The sequence below is a fragment of the Photinus pyralis genome, unplaced genomic scaffold (genome assembly GCF_008802855.1).
Source record: "Photinus pyralis isolate 1611_PpyrPB1 unplaced genomic scaffold, Ppyr1.3 Ppyr1.4_LG5, whole genome shotgun sequence".
In the NCBI taxonomy this organism is placed as follows: domain Eukaryota; kingdom Metazoa; phylum Arthropoda; class Insecta; order Coleoptera; family Lampyridae; genus Photinus; species Photinus pyralis.
In genome coordinates, this window is record NW_022170596.1 from 34,283,386 (window position 1) to 34,306,416 (window position 23,031).

Consider the following 23,031-nt stretch of genomic DNA (forward strand, 5'->3'; position numbering starts at 1 on the left):
TCTGCACAAATTAATTATAAAATTTTTTTATGGAAATTTGTATGTATTTCACATTTTTAGCGCAGCTTAGTTTATGTACACAATCTCCGGATACAGTTTTGACTATTTTCGATTTGAGTATTCGCCGTGTGAGAGCCTCCTGTTATAGCAAGGCAGAAAATCAAGGAACCTCTGGAACCTAGAAACTTTCTCAGAAACTGCCGAAAACCATCAAACATTGTACTTTGACCCTCAAACGGATTTAAAATGAAGGATATTTCTATATAGAAAACAAGTAACATTTTTTGTCAATTTTTTCTGTACGAGTATATTGTTGTGTTCAGTATGTGCGACCATATAATTACCACTAATATTATTATTGCAGTGCGAAAAACCGCATTTCGATCTGTTGAACCGTTACAGAAAAACGGGTGGATTAGTATTCGCTGAGCTATAAAAATTATTATGCTAATAATAATCATTTTTCTCCTCTAATAACCGCAAAATTGATACGTAGAAAAGAAAGGTCCAGGAAAAATGTAGATTTTCTTCATTACAATCCTTCCGAATCGCCCCTTTATAGCATTTATCTAATCTACATGTTAGTGATGGTCGACCACAATTTTTCTTCAACAGAAACTCTATAACAGAAGTAGCACGAAGCAAGGGTCAGGAAATGATCTTTTATGAGAGGACAAAGGAAATTGGGTTTAACTATTTTGGTTGAATGATATACATACGGAGCGACCGCTTATGCAAATATATTCGTTTTCCGCACGATTACCATCTTAACTACATATCCAGAATTATTTTCATTGTAAATGGCAGCCAATTCCCGAAATGCATATACATTCCACTTTTGAAATGTGAAACATAAACTAACGCCCGACGTTTTTTTTTTCCGTAAAAATAGATAGTATCGTCTTGTGCAGGATTTGTAATTCACTAAACGGTGGCAAGAAAATTTACAATTCAAAAGTCTTAATTTACATAATAATAAATTGTGTGGTGGTGGGCTGTTAATTTTCACGGATCCAGAACACAAAAATCGATTTTCTTGAGAAGCGCGGAGCGAAACTAATTATTGGTTCTGCAGGCGATTTACCGGCGGTAATGAGAAAAAGAAGTAAGTAGTGCGATATACGTATACGATAAATAAGAAATAAAATGGAAAAGGGTTATAAGAGTGACTTTCGCTAAACTACGCTCAACTAAAACTTCTTAATTAGATTTTAGGTTACATTTCGAACTAAGCCTAACTTTGAGTAAACTCTTAATGCTGAAATTTGAATTATGTACATTGCTTCGAATAATTTAAGTCGACGTAATGCCCGTATTGTGATTTGTACTGAAACTAGCACTAAAGCTTGAACGTTCTTTTCTTGTTTATATTTTTCTCAAGTAAATTGTAAATCGTAGAGAAATAATGAAACGTTTTCATGCTAAAAGCTTATAACAATTTTTTGATTTTGGTAATCAAAATAAACTCTTGTAAACTGAAAATGCTCGCTCCTCTTCAAGACCTCCCTTCATTTGACAAATCAGTAAAAATTTCAGTTTCTTCTTTCGGTAATTGATTGTTTTCTGCTATGATTTGAGTTGGGATTGCCGTTATCTACACCAAATTGCACAAACTGAAACTTCTCCATCTTTTGGTCTATCAATCTCTGAATCGAAAATAGTTATTAGACCTTGTGATCTTGAATTTCCTTTTTAGACCTTTTAAATATTGCATATTTGTTAATTATGTGCTATGTACCAATGGCTTGTCGATCCCAAGGATTGGTCCAATGACAAATTTGGACGAATACGGCCTGGTATGATGGTTGTATGACGACATATTTTTCTAGTAAATTAAAGAAAACACAATTCAACGTCGATCAAAAGATGAACAAGCAAAATCGGTCTAATAGAAAAATTTTTACAAGCGATCAAAGAAATCCCGTAAGCTCTCCGTTAATTCCTGGAGATCCACGGATATCCCGGAAATCGAATAAAATTCCTCAGAAATCCTTTCGAAATCTCTTAAATTCTTCCCCATACTTGCTTTGCTTATTAACATTAATAACAATATTTGAGATTGCTATATTTCAAATACTGCGTGGCAATATTGAGTAAAACAATAGAAGCTAAAGTTTATTTTTGAACAAGTCAAAGAAAGCTATTTCAGTGACAAGATGCAATTGGAAGGTAGACAAGGATAGTCAGATTTTGACTTTTTCCATGTGAGAATGAAAATTAATTTAGAACACAATCTCATGGGTTAAAAAATTGTAGTTCAGGTGTCATATTTTATGTGTATGACGAATGTATGTAATCTTCAAATTACTCGGACATAATAAAGATATTGATTGATTGATTGATTGATCAGGCACGACTTCATTCGGTGCGACAAAACAATTAATTGAAAGGTAAAAGTGACCGCCCGCGCACGTGCAGAAAAGCGCATTAGGTGATTAATCTCTACCTACTTACGTTACCGCCCCTCCATATCAAAAATATAACTTATGATCAAATAATTCGATCGTGTTAACGCGAAGTGCAGTGCATATTGTGCGGAATGGTGGGTCTCCAAAATTTTCAAATGGTTCGAAGGAGAGTCCCTAGTACTGAAAGCAAGAAAAGCTAAGGGTGAATTTTGACAAGGACAAATTAGGTACAGCGTAAAATGCAGTAAGTAATTTGCATTTTTACATTTAAACATTGGGCATACGATACAAAATGATTTTGGAGTTGGAATAGGTGAAGGGTGTCTAAATATTGTGTATGGAAATTTACCTCAACACATGTACCTGCCGTTAGTTTCAATTTCAATCAACCATTTTCCAAATCAAAAATTTGTACACGACAATTACAATCATCTTATCTATATCCGAGTCTAAAATTGGAAACACATGTGTAGTCTATTGCGTCGGCGGCGCGCGTCGGCATTTTAAACAGGTGTTTAGAAGTCTGTTGATAATCGCATTCTTAACAAAAACCACATTTGCCTTTTTATTAACTTTAAAATAATTGTCGCAGAGTTTACTAATTTTGAATTAAATTGATACGAGTGAACCAAATACCTTCGCAAAATCAAATGTCTTGAAATCAAAACCTGCAACTCAAGAACTCAAGTGTCGTCTCACGCCTAAAAACTGTACGAAAAGGGCGACTAGAAATTTCATTCTTTCTCTCTGTATTCATGTTAAATCCGGGTGGGTCCTTATTAGAGCAAATTAATTGGTCCAAAAGTTCATTCAATATATCAACTCCTTTTAGAGTTGGAAAATCGAAAAGTGGATTTCCATTTTTCGCATATTCAGGCCAGATAATTTTGTCTTGAACTTGTATTATTATACCTCTTGCATGAGTGTTTAATGGTATTTGTCTCGGCAACCATGACAAATGGAACGATTGAACTTGCGGCTATAACTTAACTTCATAACTTTTATTGTTTCCTGTTGACAATATAATATTGTATTAGGACATGTCACAAAATGAAGAAAAAAGAAAGAAAAAGCAAAGAAAACATTGACATAATTTAACATAAAGATAACATAACATAACTTAAAACCTTGAGCACTTACTTACTTCTAAAAACTCGTCGACAGTGTAAAAAGCATTTTCGCTTAGAATATTTTTTATTGGTCTTTTAAAATCTTTGAGCGTATGCAGGTTTTTAATTGAGGTTGGGGGGTGGTTGAATAGTTTGATTCCTACAGAGTTTGGAGATTGTTTTGAGATTTTTAACCTTGCCATAGGTATACTAAGGTCTCCTTTATTTCGGGTGTTATACGAGTGAAATTCATTGTTGCGCCTAAGTTGGTGTTTATTTTTGTAGATATGAGTTAATACTTCCAATATATATAGCGATGGAAGGGTGAGGATGTTATATTTGATGAAATATGGTCGACAAGACTCCCGCTGCTTTATGCCCAATAAACATCGTATTATACGTTTTTGTACAATAAAAACTTTAGCGGCCAGTGTAGATGATCCCCAGAAAAGAACACCGTAACATAACCTTGACTGAACCTCCGCATAATAGAAGGACAATGTGAAATATACACCAATCAACTGTCTGATACTACGGATTTGAAAGCAACAAACATTAAGCTTTTTTATCAAGCATAAGCAGTGGCACTTCCAGTTTAATTTTGTATCCAAGCACATTCCCAGGTATTTCCCTGATTGTTGCACTGGAACATTAGCAAGAAGGGATACATCGGTGGTGGGAGAAATAGAAGAAAATAAAATGCAGTACGTTTTGCTATTGTTTAAATGAAGTTTGTTAAAATTAAACCACCCTTGAAGCGTCGATAGAATTCCACTTGCCCGTTGTTGTAGGTCAAGAATAGTTTTACCGGAAACTATTGCAGTAGTGTCATCCGCATACATGATTACAGAGTTCAAAATGAAAACAATATCATTGATAAATAAAAGAAACAGGATTGGCCCTAAAATCGAGCCCTGTGGTACGCCAATGTTCATCGGCAAAAGGCACGATGAGAACTTTGTGATCTTGGAATTGGAATTGCACTTTATTTCTACATACTGAGATCTTCCCGATAAGTAGGATAGGAACCATTGCGAGACTACACCCCGGATTCCATAAAACTCTAATTTTTCTATCAAGACTTTATGGTTGACACAGTCAAAAGCCTTTGTTAGGTCACAAAACATTCCTATTACATGTCGCTTATTTTCAAGGTGAGAAATTACGTCGCTGAGAAATGAGTTTATGGCGGACATAGTAGAATATCCGGTACGAAATCCGTGTTGTCGGTTTGTTATGATATTATTTTTATGTAAATGACCGGTTAATCTATCGAGCATAGCATACTCGAAGACTTTTGACAGCACCGGACTGACAGATATAGGTCTATAGTTGTTACCATCATGCGTTGAACCTTTCTTGTGGATTGGATGAACTATAGACATTTTTAATTGAGCGGGAAAAATACCTTGAGCAAAGGATAGAATAATTAGAAACGTTAACGGAAAAATTATTATTGGTGCAATAGATTTCAACAAATTTGTGGGGATATCATCTGGTCCTGATGTCTTCTTTGATTTTATTTTATTTAGGACGAGTAATAGTTCATCGGTGGTGAAAGGAAGAGCACACATACTATTTGTGACAGATTTTATGTTGTTGAATTTACATCCGTATAACTTAGATTATTGGATTGCATGGAGTTTACAATTTCCTGAGGACCATTTACGAATCTTTTATTGAATTTATCGGCTATTTCTTTAGGATCGTCTAACATATTACCTTCCTCAAGAAGAGTAATATTTTTGCTACACGCGTAGCACACGCGAGTTACCTTGAGAGAATGAAATGATATTCCAGGCTGCTTTAGTTTTATTATGGGAAGTATTAATTAGATTCTGATAGAATGCCCTCTTATGCGCAGCAATGAGTCTACCGTATTTACGTTTTTCACTTAAATATTGAGGATAAAGTGCTGGATACAATTTCTGTAGTTTGTATAGGTCTTTAATATTTCTACTTGACTTTTTAATATCTTTATTCACCCACCTCTTATAGACTTTATCATTATTTGAAAGTGCCGTATTTTTTTTGGGAAAACTAATGTTAAAATGAGATACACAGGTTTCGGGCATGTCTTTCTGATCTGTAAAACTCCTACCCAAGGAGGTGCTTTTTTGATCCCCAAACGACGCCCCTAGGGATGTTGTAAAGCACATTAGGAATGCTGTAGAAAATTCAAATTCATTAGCCCATTGCGTAAAGACGTTGTTTGGGTAAGTGTAATATCTAAAACGACGGTTTTAGAGGTGTTTTAAATTTCGGGGGTAATTTATCAAACCAAGCTCATTAAATTTTATATGAAACTTAACTAAAAATACTGTGGTTGAAGCTTGTTAGTTAAGGAATTTCGGAAATGAAATTATTATGGTGGTAACGCAACCACAAACCATGTTTTGGGAATAAAAGTTTTGGTGTGTTTTTTAAAGACAAGTACCTTAGCAATCAAGTGGTACTGACTGTATTGTTATAATGGCCGGTGCAAATGCTGTTATGTCTCATAACTTCAACTTACAAAATATAAATAATAATTTACTTCAACTACTTAATCTTAATGTAACTATTAATACGTTTTTTGTATCAATCCCACTCAATTATACTAACCCTCGGTACAATAAAAAAATTAGTGCGATTAACAACCTATTGCAACGTTTCACTTATAATAGAGAAAACTTTTACTTTCTGGACGTAAATCAAGTTTTATCAAAAATGGATTTTGTACGGAGCGGCATTCATCTAAACAGGCGTGCTAAAATTAAGCTGTCAAGGGTCCTTGTGCAAAAAATTTGCTTGACAAGGATGGATAAGGTGGGTCCCATAATGGAACATATTCCGGTGGTAATCAACGGTTCAGTAAAGAGCTCACAGGAACACAATTTCACCTTCAGTAACACAAGAAATTTTTTAGGATTAAGAAAGACCGCTGCCCATTACTAACGACGGTAAAATTAGAATTAAGTTTTAGACATAAAGTAAAGTTCATCGGGTTTCCGGGTAGTGGTGAGGATTATACTCCTAAAAGGTCGGGTAATAAACGCCTCACGAACGTCAAAACTTCAAAAAATGACAACAATGTGCATCTGTTTCACATTAATATACAGTGTTTATCAAATAAACTTGAACAACTGTCCTTATTTTTAAACGAATGTGATACCGACTTTCTCTGCCTTTCCGAACACTGGTTGAATGAAGACAATCTAGACTCTGTAAAAATTCCTGGATATAAGTTAGTTTCTAAGTACTGTAGAGTTAAACAAGTCCATGGAGGTGTTTGTATTTTTTGTAAAGACTTTATTGAATGTGAATCTGTGTGTCTAAAACAATTCAGCGCAGAACTGGATGCTGAGTTTTGCGGTGTTTTAATTCCAATAAGAAAAATTGTTATTGTTACTGTATATAGATCACCAAAAGGTGACTAACATATTTTTAGAAAAATTAGAAAGTGTTTTGGCCTACTTTTCGCAAAGGTGTAATTACATTATCTTAGCAGGAGACTTCAATGTTAATTTTATTGTTAAATCTAATCTCTTATCTGATTTGTTGTCTGTCACCGTATCTTTTGGCTTAAAAACTACGATTGTGGATTACACTAGAGTCACTGCGAGCACTGCCACATGCGTTGATAACATCATCTTGAATTTGCCTCAGAACACTTTTCAATGTGAGGTGATTGAGCCTTGTTTATCAGACCACAGGGGTCAGTATTTAACTTTTAAAAGTCAAATTTCGTCAAATAATACACCTCGCCCAACGCGAACTTATTCATGTAAAAACATTGAAAATTTTAAAAGTGATTTACTCAATGTCAACTGGTGCATTGTTGACAACGATATGAACAATTCTACTTCCATGGCGAATTACTTGGTTAGTCATTTTCAGTCATTAATTCCTGTTCACTTTCCTCTACGTGATAAGTGTAGGGGTGCCAACAAAAATCCTGTAAACTGGTTTAAAAAGGAACTAAAATGTATGCGAAGTAAACTCAGGTCCTTAAAATCAATTTGTGAAGTAAATAAAAACTATAGTCAGTTAAAGACATATAAGAGGGAATACCGCAGAGCTATCATCTCTGCAAAAAACATTGCATATGACAATTTTCTGAATAAATCCAACAACAAAATCCGAGATACATGGAAACTAGTTAACTTTGAACGTAATAAACATAGCTCACAGAAGAATCAATCTTCAATCACGTCAGAGGATTTTAATGATTTTTTTATAAATACTGCCGATCAAATCATAAATAAACATGTCAAACCTACTCTGAATGTCCCCCAAACTACACACAGAGAAGGTACTCCGACTGGTACATTTTTCTTATACCCTGTAACTAAAAGTGAGATACTACAGGCTGTAAGCAAGCTTAGCAACTCTAGTTGTTCTGATTATTATTATTATTATTAGGCTAGTCAAAGAAACTGTACATATTTACATCGAATATTTAGTTACTTTATTTAACTCATGTATTTCAGAAGGCAATTTTCCCGATGTGTTCAAAGTCAGTGTCGTCGTGCCATTATTTAAGAAAGGAAATTCCCAGGATATGAACAGTTACAGACCAATAAGTATCGTACCGGTCTTCTCAAAAATTTTTGAAATAATTCTTAACCGTCGGCTATATGACTAATTGGAGGGTAATAAAATATTGAACTGTCCTCAATTTGGCTTTCGTCAGAACCACTCCACGACGCAGGCAGTTTCTAAAATGATACGTACCATTGTTCAGTCATTTGAAAAGGGCGAACACGCTTCACTTATTCTCTGTGACTTATCAAAGGCTTTTGATTGTGTCTCTTTTAATATTTTGATAGACAAACTGCAACTATACGGGATTAGGGGGCTTGTGGGACAACTAATTTCATCCTACCTTAATAATCGTAAACAATGTGTTATAATCGACGGCGCTAAATCTGAATTAAATTATACAAAGCATGGAGTTCCACAAGGCTCTATCTTGAACCATTATTTTTTATTGTTTACATTAACGATTTCTTTAAATTTGTGCATCTCAATGACTGCATTGCTTATGCGGATGACACTTCGTTAATCGTATCAGGCAAAGATGCTTCAACTCATACCACCAAAAGCCTGAACTTATTACACGGAGCATCTACTTGGTTCGCTCACAATAACTTAAAATTAAATAAAGACAAAACACATATTACCTTTTCAACAAACAGCAAGCTTGTCACGGGCAAATGTGCTAAAGTGTTAGGAGTTTATGTAGACGATAGGTTGAGTTGGAGCAGTCATGTCGACCATGTTATACAGAAATTGTCAAAGTCACTCTTTGTACTAAGGAATCTTAAACGATCAATCAGTGCAGATACTTTAAAATCCTGCTACTTCGCACTATTTCACTCCCATCTGCAGTATGGTGTTATGTTGTGGGGTAATTCATCTAAAGCATATAAAGTTTTTATTCTTCAAAAAAAAGTAATTCGCATGATGGTAGGTGCTGAATATCGTGCGCCCTGTCAACCCTACTTTAAGCAATTGCGCATTATGCCATTACCATCCATATTCATTTTCGTGACACTATTGGAAATTCATAAAAATAAAGCTAATTTTGTTACAAACGACCTTGCTCACTCTTACAATACCCGTGGAGCAAAAAATATTAGGACACCATATTGCAGATTAGAGATATCAAAAAAAAATAGTCTACGTGTAGAGTTTTACAATATTCTTCCCGAATCTACAAAAGCGCTTAACTACATTAATTTTAAAAAGAATGTTAAGAAGCACATGCTTGAACATTGTTTCTACTCCGTGCGCGAATATTTAAACACTAAGATGACTGTTTGTTCCTAGATGTTAGATGTTTTACGTTTAGTTAGTCACATATTATATTGTTTGGTCCATCGGTAATTTTATTGTGTATTTTATATTATGTTTGTATGTAGAACTGGACGTGTCGTAAATCAGATGGTATAGCATGACGAATAAATATTATTATTATTATTATTATTATTTAAATTTCACACTTTTGTGTGATTTGTGTATTATTATTATTATGGTCGGTGTTTCTTGTGAGAACTCAGGTCTAGCCTGGTTAACTAATCGCACGGATTAAAATCAAGTAACGATTAGTGTCTGTGTCTGTGTCTGATGAAGTTTATTATTATTATTATTATTATTACTTACAATTTAGAAATAACTTGAAATAATGTAGAAGGTCGAAAATGTCCAAAATCATTAGTAACTTGAACAAAAGACGTGGTTTTGGCAAGCATTACACCCAACACAATGTTCTTAGGGACTTTACAAGTTTGGGGTTGCTGTTTTCATGACGCAGCACCTTACAATTTATATGAAAATTAAATACACTTTCGCTTGCCAGTTATTAGATAAGGGGTAGGGCGGACTGACCTTTATGACCTAAACGTCACAAATACCGCTGTTTATTAACATGAGGGAATCAGTTGCAAGGGTGGTGTTGGGAGAGCCATTCAAGCAATTTGGAGAGTCTTGTTCATTCCGGCTCATTCAATAATTTCCAACAAATTTCAAAAATTGATCCAAAATTTTTGGTACTTTGTGAACTCGGATGTCCTACAATGTTTAGGAAGGGGGTAGTGAATTTTATGGTTCCTTTAGGAGCCACAACGCATTAAAAAAAAGGTTAACTCAGTTTTTTAGAAAAGTTGGAAACAATGGATGTTTATTGTTAGCTTTTAACACTTTTTCTATTGGACCGATTTTGTTTGTTCATCCTTTGATCGACGCAGCATTTTGTTTTCTTTTTTTACTAAAGAAGTGTTATTCATAAAATATGGACCGTTTTCGAGTTTTAAGCGAAAAACTGAAAAAAGTCCAAACATTTTTAGGTTTTTTGGCTGCCAAAAGTTGTGCCGGGAAAAAAATTGGTGTGCACCCTTCAAATCCATGTTATTTGGACCCAAATGGACCATTTAAAATAAAAAATCTTTTACACCACCTGTTGCAGGTCAAAATTATCTGCACACTGGACTAACAGCACTTCTGAGTCACAACATACTGTAATTTCTCCACCTTTAACCCAAGCAACCACACAAAAACAACTTACTGAATAAACACAATAAATACAAGTAACCCCCATCTGTAGGTAGGACGAGTTATGCACCTTACTTTTTGATCTCATTATAGAAAAGTTATTTTTCGTTCTCATATTATATGAGTGGTTATCACAATTTAATGAAAATAATTTTTTGTTTTTGAACACGAAACATAAACATTCAAGCACATATAATGAATAGACGGTTGCAATCTGAAAGTTTTTAAAATACGGTTTGCAGGATTCCCGTTTCTGTAGCGAAAACATTACCCTGATTGCTCTTTTTTGAACCTTAAATATGCTAGCAATTCTATAACTAGTAGCATTTCCCCATAATGAGATACCGTACCGCACCTTACTTTCAAATATTGAATAGTAGATTTGCAAAAGGGTTTTATGGTCACATAAATTTTTACAACGGGACAATGCGAAAATCGATGAATGTAATTTTGCTCTCAGATGGTCAATGTGATCTTTCCAACTAAGTTCTGTGTCTATAATAACTCCTAAGAAGGTACAGGATTGACACCTTTCTAATTGAACTGACTGGTATCGCAGTGGAGCGATATCCAAACCCATATTTTTCTTATAAAGAAGAATTTTTGTTTTTTCCAAATTGAGCAAAAGTTTATTTGCATTAAACCAATTAATAAGAGTTGATAACGCACGTTTTAAATTAATTTCTAACTCTTCTTCAACACAAGCCACACTCACACTAGTGTCATCTGCATATGTGGTGATATCACATGAAGATGGATCGAAGCAGTTAATAGGTCATTAATAAAGATTATAAATAATATAGGACCAAGGATAGATCCTTGGGGTACACCATACTTGATTGGTTTTAATTCGGATGCAACTTCAATAATTTGTCCCGAGGAAGCAATTTGCTCAACTGCAACATATTGTGACCTATCACTAATAAAGGATCTCAATAAATTTAGCGTCACGCCTCTAATGCCATATGAGTATAGCTTGTCCAGTAACAAGTCATGATCAACCAGATCGAAAGCCTTCGACAAATCACAACTTATCGATGCTACAACCTTGCCATTATTATGCGCAGTGCGTATGTAGTGTAACATACTTTGTAAAGCTGTGGTAGTTGATTTATTTACTCTATAGCCATGTTGTGAACTATTAAACAATTTATGGGTTTCCAAAAAGGCAATTAATCTAACTTTTATGAGAGATTCTAGTATTTTCGATACGGAATTTAAGATCGAAATTGGTCTATAATTTTGTGGTTCTGATTTAGATTTTGATTTGTGAAGTGGGTTAATTTTTGCAATTTTACCATGGCTTGGAAAAGTCCCAGAAGAGAAAGAAAGGTTAATTAAGTAAATCAAAGGTTGATATATTTCATCAAACACTTCTTTATATATTTTTATAGGAATACCATCGTGACCGCAAGCTAACGTATTATTTAAATTATTTACAATATTGAACAATTCAGTTTTTGTGACAGGCAGCAAATAGAAAGAATTTGGTGATGATGGGATAACTTTTGTAGTTTCGTATGTTGGAGGTATGTTTTTTCTACATTCATGCGCAACGGAAGCAAAATAGTCATTGAAAATATTAGCAACGTGTTCAGAATTAGTAATAACCTTGCCATTTTGGTTTAAAGAAATAGATGTAGTTTTTTTGTTTGTTTATTTAGGTTTTTATTTATAATTTGCCACGTGGATTTTATTTTGTTTCTCGAATTCATTATAATTCTTTTAGTTTGCATTTTTTTTGCTTGTGCAATAACTTTTTTAAATATTTTATTGTAGCGCTTGAAGTGATCAGTGAAATTTGATTGAGGATTATTTCGCATATTTATGTAAAGCTTCCGCTTTACCTTACTAGAAGTTCGGATTCCTTTTGTCACCCAATTCCGGGTTTTCTTTCCAAGGTAATGTTTCCTTAAGGGAAAACAATTAAAAAATATAGGTTGAATAATTTTAAAGAAATGACTGGTGAACTGATCTACGTTGTGTATGGTGTATAAACGGCTCCAGTCAATCCTTTGTAGGTGGTGTTTAAATGAATTTAAATTAGTTTGATTGATAACACGTCTCCACAAGTATAGACTAGGTTTTATTCTATTAGTTTTCATAATGAATATTTGGGCGTTATGATCCGAGAAATCTACAGAAAAATTGAAGGTGCGGTAAAAAGTACTTGGAAGGTTAGTAATAATATTGTCGATACAGCTACTGGAGTTAAATGCAATCCTGGTTGGTGTTGAGATAGTAGTAGTGAAACCATATGTATTTAATATATTTAAAGTATTATTTAGTAACGGCGAAGGTTTTAGAAAATTAACATTAAAATCTCCGCATAAAATTAAAGTTTTATGCTTTTGAACAATATGTAGGGCTTCTTCTAAATTTTCTAGAAAAATGCATTGATTACGATCCGGCCTGTATAAAGATAATATTGTTATTGAATGATTCGTTAATTGAATTCCACATATTTCAAAATTCATTTCCACCGACAAGTCTCGTATTTCGCCAATGGTTTCAAACTGAATGTCCTTCTTTATGAATATCACTGTACCGCCATGATTATTATGGGATCGACAAAAATAATCCGCAATTACATAGTTGTCGTTGTCGATCGTTAATTGCAACAACTGTTCCTCTCTCAGCCAATGCTCGTCAATACATAATATGTCAACATCACCAAAATCTTGAAGTAGTAGCAGAAGGCTGTCCGTTTTATTCTTTATACTTTGAATATTTAAGTGCATGACTGAGACGGAAGAGTTGCTTATCTTTCTGTACTTAAGGAATGAGCTGACTGAAAAGAATAAGATAACACATTTTCTTCATCTTCGCCTTCATCACTGACACAAAGCTGGTTCTCATTTTCAAGATCACCAGTTGAGATAGTAGAGTCTGAGTACCTTGAAACAGTTTGTTCTTTAACAGCGTCCGCTTTGCCTTTACAAAAACTTATATTTTCACTTGGGTTTATGGTAATGTTATTATTTTTAAAACAGTTGGTGTTATAAATATTAGTGGTGATAAAACTGATGATATTACTTGCTAAGTTTCTCTTGCCTATTATATTGTAATGCAAGCCGTGTCGAGTATACATCGCACGTTTGTGATTATGATTAGTATCTATTAACGCCACCGACCCAGTGGCAACTCTATTAATTACATGATATAATTTTTGATTAAGCTTGTAAATGATTCCGTTTACTGACTGTGTATCATAGCGATACGGAATCGTGCAAAATAACAATTTAGTATGTTGGCATTTATTACTTGATTTTAATCCGTGCGATTAGTTATCCAGGCTAGACCTGAGCTCTGATAAGGAAGACTTACTATAATAATAATAAAACAATAATAATTTATTGCCCAACAGTTAACAACCAATTACGGACAAACACAAGAGAGTAGTAAAAAAAGTAAGGATTTAAATTATCAAATGACGTGGTAACATATAAATTAAAGTAAAAAAATAATAACAAAGCACAAATTAAATTAGACATACGCCATGTTAATGAATTTAAATTAGTTATCACGGTTTTGCTTAAAACAATTCCAAGAAGTATTATTAATATCTAAAGATAAATTATTATAGTCACGACATGCAGCATAGGTAGGAGATAATAACATTATTTTACTATTAGCTGGTTTAAATGAAGTCAACGTAGTATCCGCCGGATTCGAAAATAATAGATATGTAGGAGTAACGTGTTTGGATTTTCGTAAGGCATTCGATTGCGTGTTTCAAACAATTTTAGTGAGTAAATTAGGGCTTTGACAATAGTAGTGCGCAAATAATACAGTACCTAATTCATAACCAATCGTCAACAATATGTGTCATATAACAATTGTCTGTCAACACTATCGGAAATCAAACATGGCGTCCCACAAGGATTAGTCTTGGGACCAACATGGTTTTATCGGACTAAATATATTGACACTACTTTGCATTTATATACAGCAGTGCTCCAAGGAAAACATGGCTACACTAACTGTAATTACGTATATCACAGGAACAAATAGAACCTTTATAACTTATAAGTATACCTTTTCATAGAGTAAACAAGACCAAAGATGACACTACATTTGACGACATGACATTTTTCAATGTGTAACCAAAACAAATAAAATATCGAAATTTGCAGGCATTTAAGATTTAAGAGCTTTTTAATCTTATAGATACATTTGATAACATTTAAGCAACAACAATTTGTGAGTTCTTGTTTTTGTGTCTTGTCCTTTTTTTATTTTTTGTACTGGTACCGGATGCGTGAAAATACTTTTGTATAATCTACAATAAAAAAAATACGCTCATCAACTGATATAACGCCGCTATCAGTCGGTCTGCCTCTCATAAAACCAAGTTGCGAATCGCTGATATTATTTTTTGTTAAATAATTGATATTATATAAGTTGATTATTGGTTACAAATTCGAATAAGTACTTCAGAAAAACTGGAAAGCAGACTGATAGGTCTGTAAATATATACTTATTTACCTTTTTGTAACAATGGTTTCACAATTGCTGAACATGGATAAACAAAAGAGGAAGCAAAAATGAATTATATAATACAGTGGGCTGGCTAATTTTAATTATTTAAATATTTTATTTAATTAATTATTTATTCCGTCAACTCCAGAAGACGAAGTTGGTTTCAGTGAGACCATTAACCAGCGGGTCTAGGAACATTGAGGTACGATTGTACTAAACGATGTCAAAGGGTACTAGGGTAGATATTTACTTTGGAAAAGTGACGAGTGATAAATAAATCGATTGCCTCTGAATAAGAAACTGTCTCCAACATTCCATGTAGTTATTTTTACGGGTTTAAACATTGTAGAATCAAAGTATCGTTTTTTTTTGCTTAATGGAGTTGATAAGCGACAAAAAAGTTCATTTTCTTTCGAATACAGAAAATGTCAGAAACACTCAAAACTACAAACATTTACTTGCATACAAATACAATTCTTCGTATTAAATATAAAGCTATTCAAGTTTTTCAATTTCACCATCTTCTCTTATACTTTTATAACGCAAAAAGTTTATGTAGAGTGAACTTTATTGGTTTATAAATACGTTTGAGGAAGGTGTTATAACGTGAGGTTAGTTCGGCGCTGTAAAACTCAAACCCCGCCGCATAAACGGCCAGCTAGCTCAGATTCTTAATTAAAAGAAGGGCTCGAGATGAGAATCTTCCACAGCGGTTTGTTCGTTTGGGCATATAACATAAGTTTTTGATCTTTGGTAGTTACTAGAAATGATTAGTTGAGCGCCACCCAATTTTGCACAAATTCTGACCTCTCCTGTATAGAAATTGGGAAAACACAAGAGAGCCAAATAATAAATTCACTACGAGCAATTCTGATTTATTAATCCTGACAAAACGGTGCAGGATCGGCAAATAAAATGTATCTTCAATACGACAATAACAAATACTTTAAATGACAAAAATAATCCCCAAATAAATTCCTGAACACTTCCCTAATAATTACGTTACCAGCCCCCTACAACAATGATCGAGCAAAAATGTAGTTAAGATTTCAACGGATGCAAAGATAGAATTAAGTTAACCCGAATAACAACTCATATAGGCAACACTGGGTACAAGTAAATTAAAAATCTTACCTTGAATAACACATACGCTGTCTTCTCCGAAAAAGAGCTCTCCTTCGAAGTTCCAGTTCTGTAACACAAAAACAAACCCCAAGCTACAACGCTCGGAACGATTATATGAGCCGGAAGGGCCAAAAATAGCTTACTCGTAGCCGGCTCGTTTACCCATACGTTAAATACAGGTGCGTTGCTCTTGAAGAGAGTCACGACCTCAAACACTTGATGCGAACAAAATACAAAGCTCCGATCATAAATCGTCGTAAGGTTACACTAGATTAACGGTACTATTAAAGCAAATAAAAAAAAGGTTGTGTAAAAGATCGTATCTTCCGAAAATTCCACCATCAGCTGGTCGCTCCCGGTATCGTTTAGGTGTTAGCGCTTATCTACTCGGTGGTACGCCGGATAACTGCCGGCAATCAACAGGTGTTCGTACTCCGGAATATTCGCAAGATGCAAATTCATTTACATACAAGAATTCATCTACTACATGGATTGACCGGTACAAGAATTCATCTACTACATGGATTGATCGGTACAAGAATTCATCTACTACATGGATCCCCTAAAAGTAATGAAGATGTAAAACTCCCTTAACGAGATTTTTAATAACATACCTGAAATCGTCAGGAGGGTAATGAAAAATACTTAAATCAATGAAATATGGAAATTATCCAAGAGGTTGTGAATCTGAAAGAATTTTAGATAACATAACGTAGAAGAAAGTCAACGCCATTTCACTTACATGTAGGTAGGGCGATGAACTTCCACCAGATATAGCCTCACAACGGAGAAAACGGCTTCTGAGTTACTCTACTCAACAACGCCAATAAACAGGTAAAATTGCCAGAGATTTTACGTGAATGATGGCAAATATTACCCACTGGTTTTAGAAGAATTCACAATGCCACGCTCTACAAGTACAACCTCGTTGGCTTTAAAACGGAAATGAAGTGAAAAAATTACGCGATTCTGCGCGAGGAAAGAAGCACGCGTACAAGTGGCGCCATCTCACCTATATCCTGCCTAATGTAGCAAGCGGTAATTTTGAAATTTGAATATAAATAAACTAAACTGTTACACCCCCCCTCTCCTTCGACAGGAGGGAAACTACAAGTTTTCCGACGATCGAAAAACCCAGCACACACACTCGAAAAGGAAGCAAACAAATTGAAAACCCGAAAACCCACCCCAGTGTAAAAAAAACTCCCCCCCAAAGAATTTCACCTTCAAAGAATTTTCCCAGGTTCTCCAGCAGCGGAAAAGGTATGCAAAATCGGGTATTGACATGCCCTCGCGTAAAGATGGAATCTCGCGCCGTCGGGTATCATGACAATAGCAACCCCCCTCCCTGACTAAAAACGACACAAAAGCCCAAATTTTGACCCCCTTGCCGAAAAAGTGTAGAAGGAAACCCCCAAAAAGAAGGTACCTTTCCAACCCAACTCCACCATGCACTAGCGTAATGAAATGAAGAAGGTGCTATGGATAGAAGACAGTAAGAGAGAAAGAAGAAATCACATTTGCGGAGAAAAAAAAACTCATTCATGCCGATTCCAGGGGTCCCATGGTCACCGAGGCTCGCACAGGGAAGGCGCACCCACCCCCTTCCTCTTGTGTATCACTCATACATCCATTCATACGAACATACACTCTGTGGAACGGAAGAAAGAAGAGTAGAAAAAGATAGAAAAATAGGAAAGTGAAAAGAAAAGGGCAACCTCTCCCAAATCTCCCCTGTGGAAATTAGAAGAAAAGAAGTGGTCGAGGTGCAAATAGAAAAAGGAAGAAAAAAAGAGGAAATGGATCGGGAGAAAAGAAGAAAATCCCCCCCTAGCAGGTGTTAAGCTATGATCCTAGAAACCATCCCCTATGCATGGTCCACTTTGTGGGCAAACCACCCAAAGAGTAAGAAGAAGAAGAAATATGGAACATATAACATATAAATACATATATCAAAGTCAAATCCAAGAATAAGAATACGTCAAAATTAGTGGTTCAAAATCGTCAACAAACAAGCAATCCGGCGACAACAAATGTCTAACCATGATCATCGGGTTCAATATAAGGTTTGAGATCCTGGACGTGCCACGTTCCAGAAGATTTACCATTAGAATCTTTCAACTCATAGGTCAAATACCCCATTTTACGGCTAACCGTAAATGGTCCTAAAAATCTGGGGGCTAACTTCGCTGAATAATCTTTAGTGGCATCAGACAAAGACTTATTTTTACGCCAAACCAAATCTCCTATCTCATAGTTAACATGCCTACGTCGTAAGTCATAATGTTGCTTGTTGCGGTCATGACTGTCTTTAATGCGTGCAATAATTTTGTCGTACAGTCCTTGCTGTTGCGCTAACCGTTGTTCTACGTCAATCGGCTCATTGTCCGTCATGTCAGTGTCGAAGCTGTCCCCTCGAATACGAAATTCTTTCCCAAAATTAGCACGATAGGGAGTCACACCTATGGTTTCGTGCTTAGAAGTTCGAAGAGCACAAGCTATCGAAGCTAAATGAACGTCCCAATGTTTGTGATTGTTCTTAACGTAAGTGGCTATCAATTGCTTTACCACACGATTCACCCTCTCCGCAGGATCAGCCTGTGGATGATAAAAAGGAGTAAATCGAACCTTTACACGGTAGCTTTCACACAGATCTAAGAAAAGTCTACTGTGCATCTGCACGCCATTGTCACAAATAAGGAATTGTGGAGCTCCATACACAAGAAATACAGAATCTTCAATACATTTGACAAGAGTTTTGGCATTCGCCGTCCTTATGGGAAAAAGAAGTACAAATTTACTCATATAGTCACTAACAACTAATAAATGAGTTCGCCCTTGAGTGGATCGAGGTAAAGGACCAATAAAATCTAAGCTGATCATCTGCCACGGTTCATAAATTTGAGGATGTGAACCCATAAGCCCTGCAGGTCGAAGTTGTTCAGGTTTATGTTGTGCACAGGTGGTACAGCGAGAAATATAACGCTTAATATCGCACTTCATTCTCGGCCAATAATATCGGTGATGAATGCGCCAAAAGGTCTTATAAACACCAAGGTGTCCTGAAGTAACATTATTGTGGTTCTCTTGTATAAGAGATTGTCTAAAATCAGAAGGAACAACAAGTTTCCATTTTTCATAATCATGAGATTGTAAAGCGGACTTGATATATTTATACAACAACGAATCTTTCACTCGCCAATCGGGATATTTATGAGGACTTCGCTCTAATCTTTCAAACATACCAAGGTACCAAGGGTCTTTAGAAGTTTTGAAATCGTTCGGATCCACCGTAACATCTGAAGAATGTACAGCTTCGATCACAGGTACAGTACGTGACAAAAGATCGGGAACAATATTGTCCTTGCCTTTACGATGGACAAGAGTAAAGGTATACGGCTGTAAACGAAGAGCCCAGCGTGCTAAACGTCCTTGGGGGTCTTTCAAAGAATGCAACCACAAAAGAGAATGGTGGTCAGTAATGACTGTAAAAGAAACTCCTTCGAGGTAATGTCGAAGTTGCTCTACCGCCCAAATGACTGCTAAGCACTCACGTTCAGTCGTGCTGTAATTTTGTTCCGCTCGGGATAATGATCGGGATAAATAACATACCACTCGCTCCCCATCCGGAAAAGTTTGAGTCAAGACAGCTCCTAGCCCATAAGCAGAAGCATCGGTCTGAAGGACAAAAGGTTTGGTAAAATCCGGGCAATTGAGCACAGGTGCAGTTGCCAAAAGTTCTTTTAATTTGAGAAAAGATTCCTCACATTCAGACGTCCATTCAAATTTAACATTTTTCCGAAGAAGTCTGGTTAAAGGAGCAAGAACGGTTGAAAAATCAGGAATGAACCTACGGTACCAACCGCAAGTTCCTAAGAAACGTCGTATATCATTCACCGTAGTGGGTGTTGGAATATCTAAAATCGCCTTGACTTTGTCAGGATCTGGGTGTAAGCCAAAGGAATCCACAACATACCCTAAATACTTAAGTTCTGAACGGCAGAAGTGACATTTGTTTTTATTCAGAGTGAAGCCAGCAGCAATTAATTTGTCAAAAACGGTGTTCAAAATTTTTAAATGTGAGTCAAAGTCTTGTGATATAATAACCACATCGTCCAAATAAACCAAAACGTTGGGTTGCAATTCAGGTCCCAAAATGGTATCGATAATGCGCTGAAAAGTCGCAGGGGCATTAGTCAAGCCGAAGGGCATCCTTCGAAATTGGAAAAGACCACGACCAGGCACAGTAAAAGCTGTGAAAGGGCGCGAATTCTCAGCAACCTCTATTTGCCAATAAGCTGACTTAATGTCCAGGGAACTAAGATATTTAGCGTCACGTAATTGGTCTAAGATGGTATTGATATAGGGCAAAGGAAAAGCGTCGCGCTCAGTTAAAGAGTTAAGTTTCCTATAGTCCACACAAAATCTATAGGTTTTGTCTTTCTTGGGAATCAGACAGACAGGTGAAGCCCATCCGCTGTTCGATGGTTCGATGACTCTGTCCCTAAGCATCTCATCAATGGTGTCGTTAATGATTTTCTGTTTAATCGGATTTACTGGATAGTACCGCTGTTTAATAGGAATAGCGCCCTCTACCAGGCGTATCTCGTGTCTACCTACTGGGGTTAATCCTAACTTGTCTCCCATGAGCGAAAATTTCAGATCTAAGAGGGTTTGTAAAGAATGGGGTTGTTCATCAGTGAGACGAGACTGTTCCACTATGGCCACACTAGGTTGAGTTGGCGTGCAAGAAGTAAAATGCCAACAGTCATCGCTAATATTCGGAATGATACCCATCCTATCCCAAAAATCTACTCCCAGGATTAAATTAGTAACCAAATCAGGCATCACCAACAAATCTAACAGCACAGTACGATCCTTTAAGGTAATTGGCACAGTGATGTAACCAATCGAATGTGCATCGGAGCTATTTGCTACCGTACAAGAAATAACTTTCGGTACAAAATTGAAATTGAGTATTTGCAATTGAATTAAAGTATCGGAATTGATAAAAGAACGTGAAGCGCCAGAATCTAATAATCCCAAAAAAGGAATGTCTAAAATTTTAATTTGGACATAAGGTCTCAAGTCATTTCCCACATGCTGTAATAAAAAGTCAAGTTTAGGTTTGGAAGAAATTTTCAAAATTTTTGTCGCCTGTACTAAAGAAACGTCACGACGACTTAATGAGCGTTTCTCGGAGCGTTTCCCGAACAAAAAGAACAACTGCGCACCGTAACGCCTTGTGCGCCACATTTCCAGCAAAATAATTGCCTTGGTTCAGGACAATCAACACGATGATGACCTAATTTTTGGCAATTAAAGCAAGGAGAATTTGGAGTTTCCATTGCATAAATAGGTGGACGTGGTGACATTTGTCGACTACTGGTGGGACAGCTAAACCCAGGTTCGAGTAATGGTAATGATGTTCGGTTGCGTAAGGCATGGTGTCTGTCTAAATCATGTTTGATATCGTCAAAACGTCTGCATTCAATTAAAAGTTCATCTAATGTCTGAGGAACATTAGGACCTAATTTAGTCAAATAAAATGGTGATAAATTGCGTTTAATTAAACGGACTTGTTCATATTCTGGAGGTGGTAATTTTAGTCGTGAAAATAAACCCTGCATTACTGCAAAATAAATGTCTACTTTTTCATTCTGACCCTGTAAACGAGCTTTAATTTCGTCGAGCAAATCTTCCTCATAGTGTGGTGGTAGAAATGCATCTCGTAGTAATTGCACTAAGTGCTCCCATGAAGTAGCTTTATGAGAATTAATGTTGTACCAGGTGTTCGCAGTACCTTCAAATAAATCGTAGGCGGTCTCAAATAAAGTTGGATGATCTACTCCACGAGCACGAGCCATTCGCTCAACTCGGTCGATAAATGAATTCAAAGTTTCACCTCTACTATCCCCGGAAAATTTTAATCCCCATTTATGTACAGGAGTACTCGGTACGGATAATCTTGGTTGTAGTTCTGCAGTACGTCTAGTAGGTGTAGAAGAAACTACAGCAGTTGCTGAAGGCATAATTGAGTCGTTAAAATGAAAAGCTTTGTTATCGAGTGAAGCTCTTAATTGTCGAAATAAACCAACTAATTCCCCAAGTTTACTTAATTGTTCAGCAGAAGGCTGCAATAATGTGCGAGTCCTATGTAAACGTCTGTCGGCATGAGCTAGCATGGTAACAATTGACAAATATGAACCTCCCCCAAAAGCATCATCAAAATTGTCAATCTTATTCTGAAGGATCACTGTCAATTCAGTAAGAGCAGCTAAATCCTGAGCAAAGGTAAAAGGGTACTCTGGAGCAACATAACCAGGTGCTTTCTCTAACTCTAACAATTTCCTGAGAATTAAACGACTTTCGTTCATATTACTCCCCATTTGTCCCGCTCTAATCTCAATTTCATATTGGAGTTCAGTCTCTCTTAATCGGTTAATTTCCATAGCCTACCAAAGATTCAAAAAAAACTTATTGTATAAATATCGCCCAAAACACGAACCAAACAAACCAGGCTCTGTGGAGATCTCATCTCTAGAAGCCCTCTCTTTTTAATTAAGATCTGAGCTAGCTGACCGCTTCTCAATAATGCGGCCTGGCGTAGCGTTTTGAGTTTATTTACAGCCCGGCGCGCAAACTACCTACGGTTATAAAGTGACACCCTCAACGGCTGGCCTGGGCATAATTTGTTTTAAATTAAGTTTTGGTGGACCTTCATTTTTCTAAATTATTCTCTTCTTAAATTGATTTCTGGGTATATTTAACTGTATTTGTTTATTTCTTGGTTATTTAACAGGTACTATAATGTGTTATCTTTTATATTTGTATTTGAATTATGACTGAAGCGAATCTGTTGATCATGGTGG

The 23,031-nt window shown here is 35.8% G+C and overlaps 1 protein-coding gene across 1 annotated transcript in view; it reads right to left on the reverse strand.

The window, feature by feature from the left end:
* The window catches only part of LOC116170310 (probable multidrug resistance-associated protein lethal(2)03659), a 31,108-nt gene extending 14,884 nt beyond the window's left edge, over positions 1-16,224 (reverse strand). The window contains exon 1 of the mRNA XM_031486610.1: positions 16,169-16,224. Within this exon, the coding sequence (XP_031342470.1) occupies positions 16,169-16,182 (14 nt within the window). The 5' untranslated portion in view covers positions 16,183-16,224. The remainder of the gene's footprint in view (positions 1-16,168) is intronic.
* Between the last annotated feature and the right edge of the window lie 6,807 nt (positions 16,225-23,031).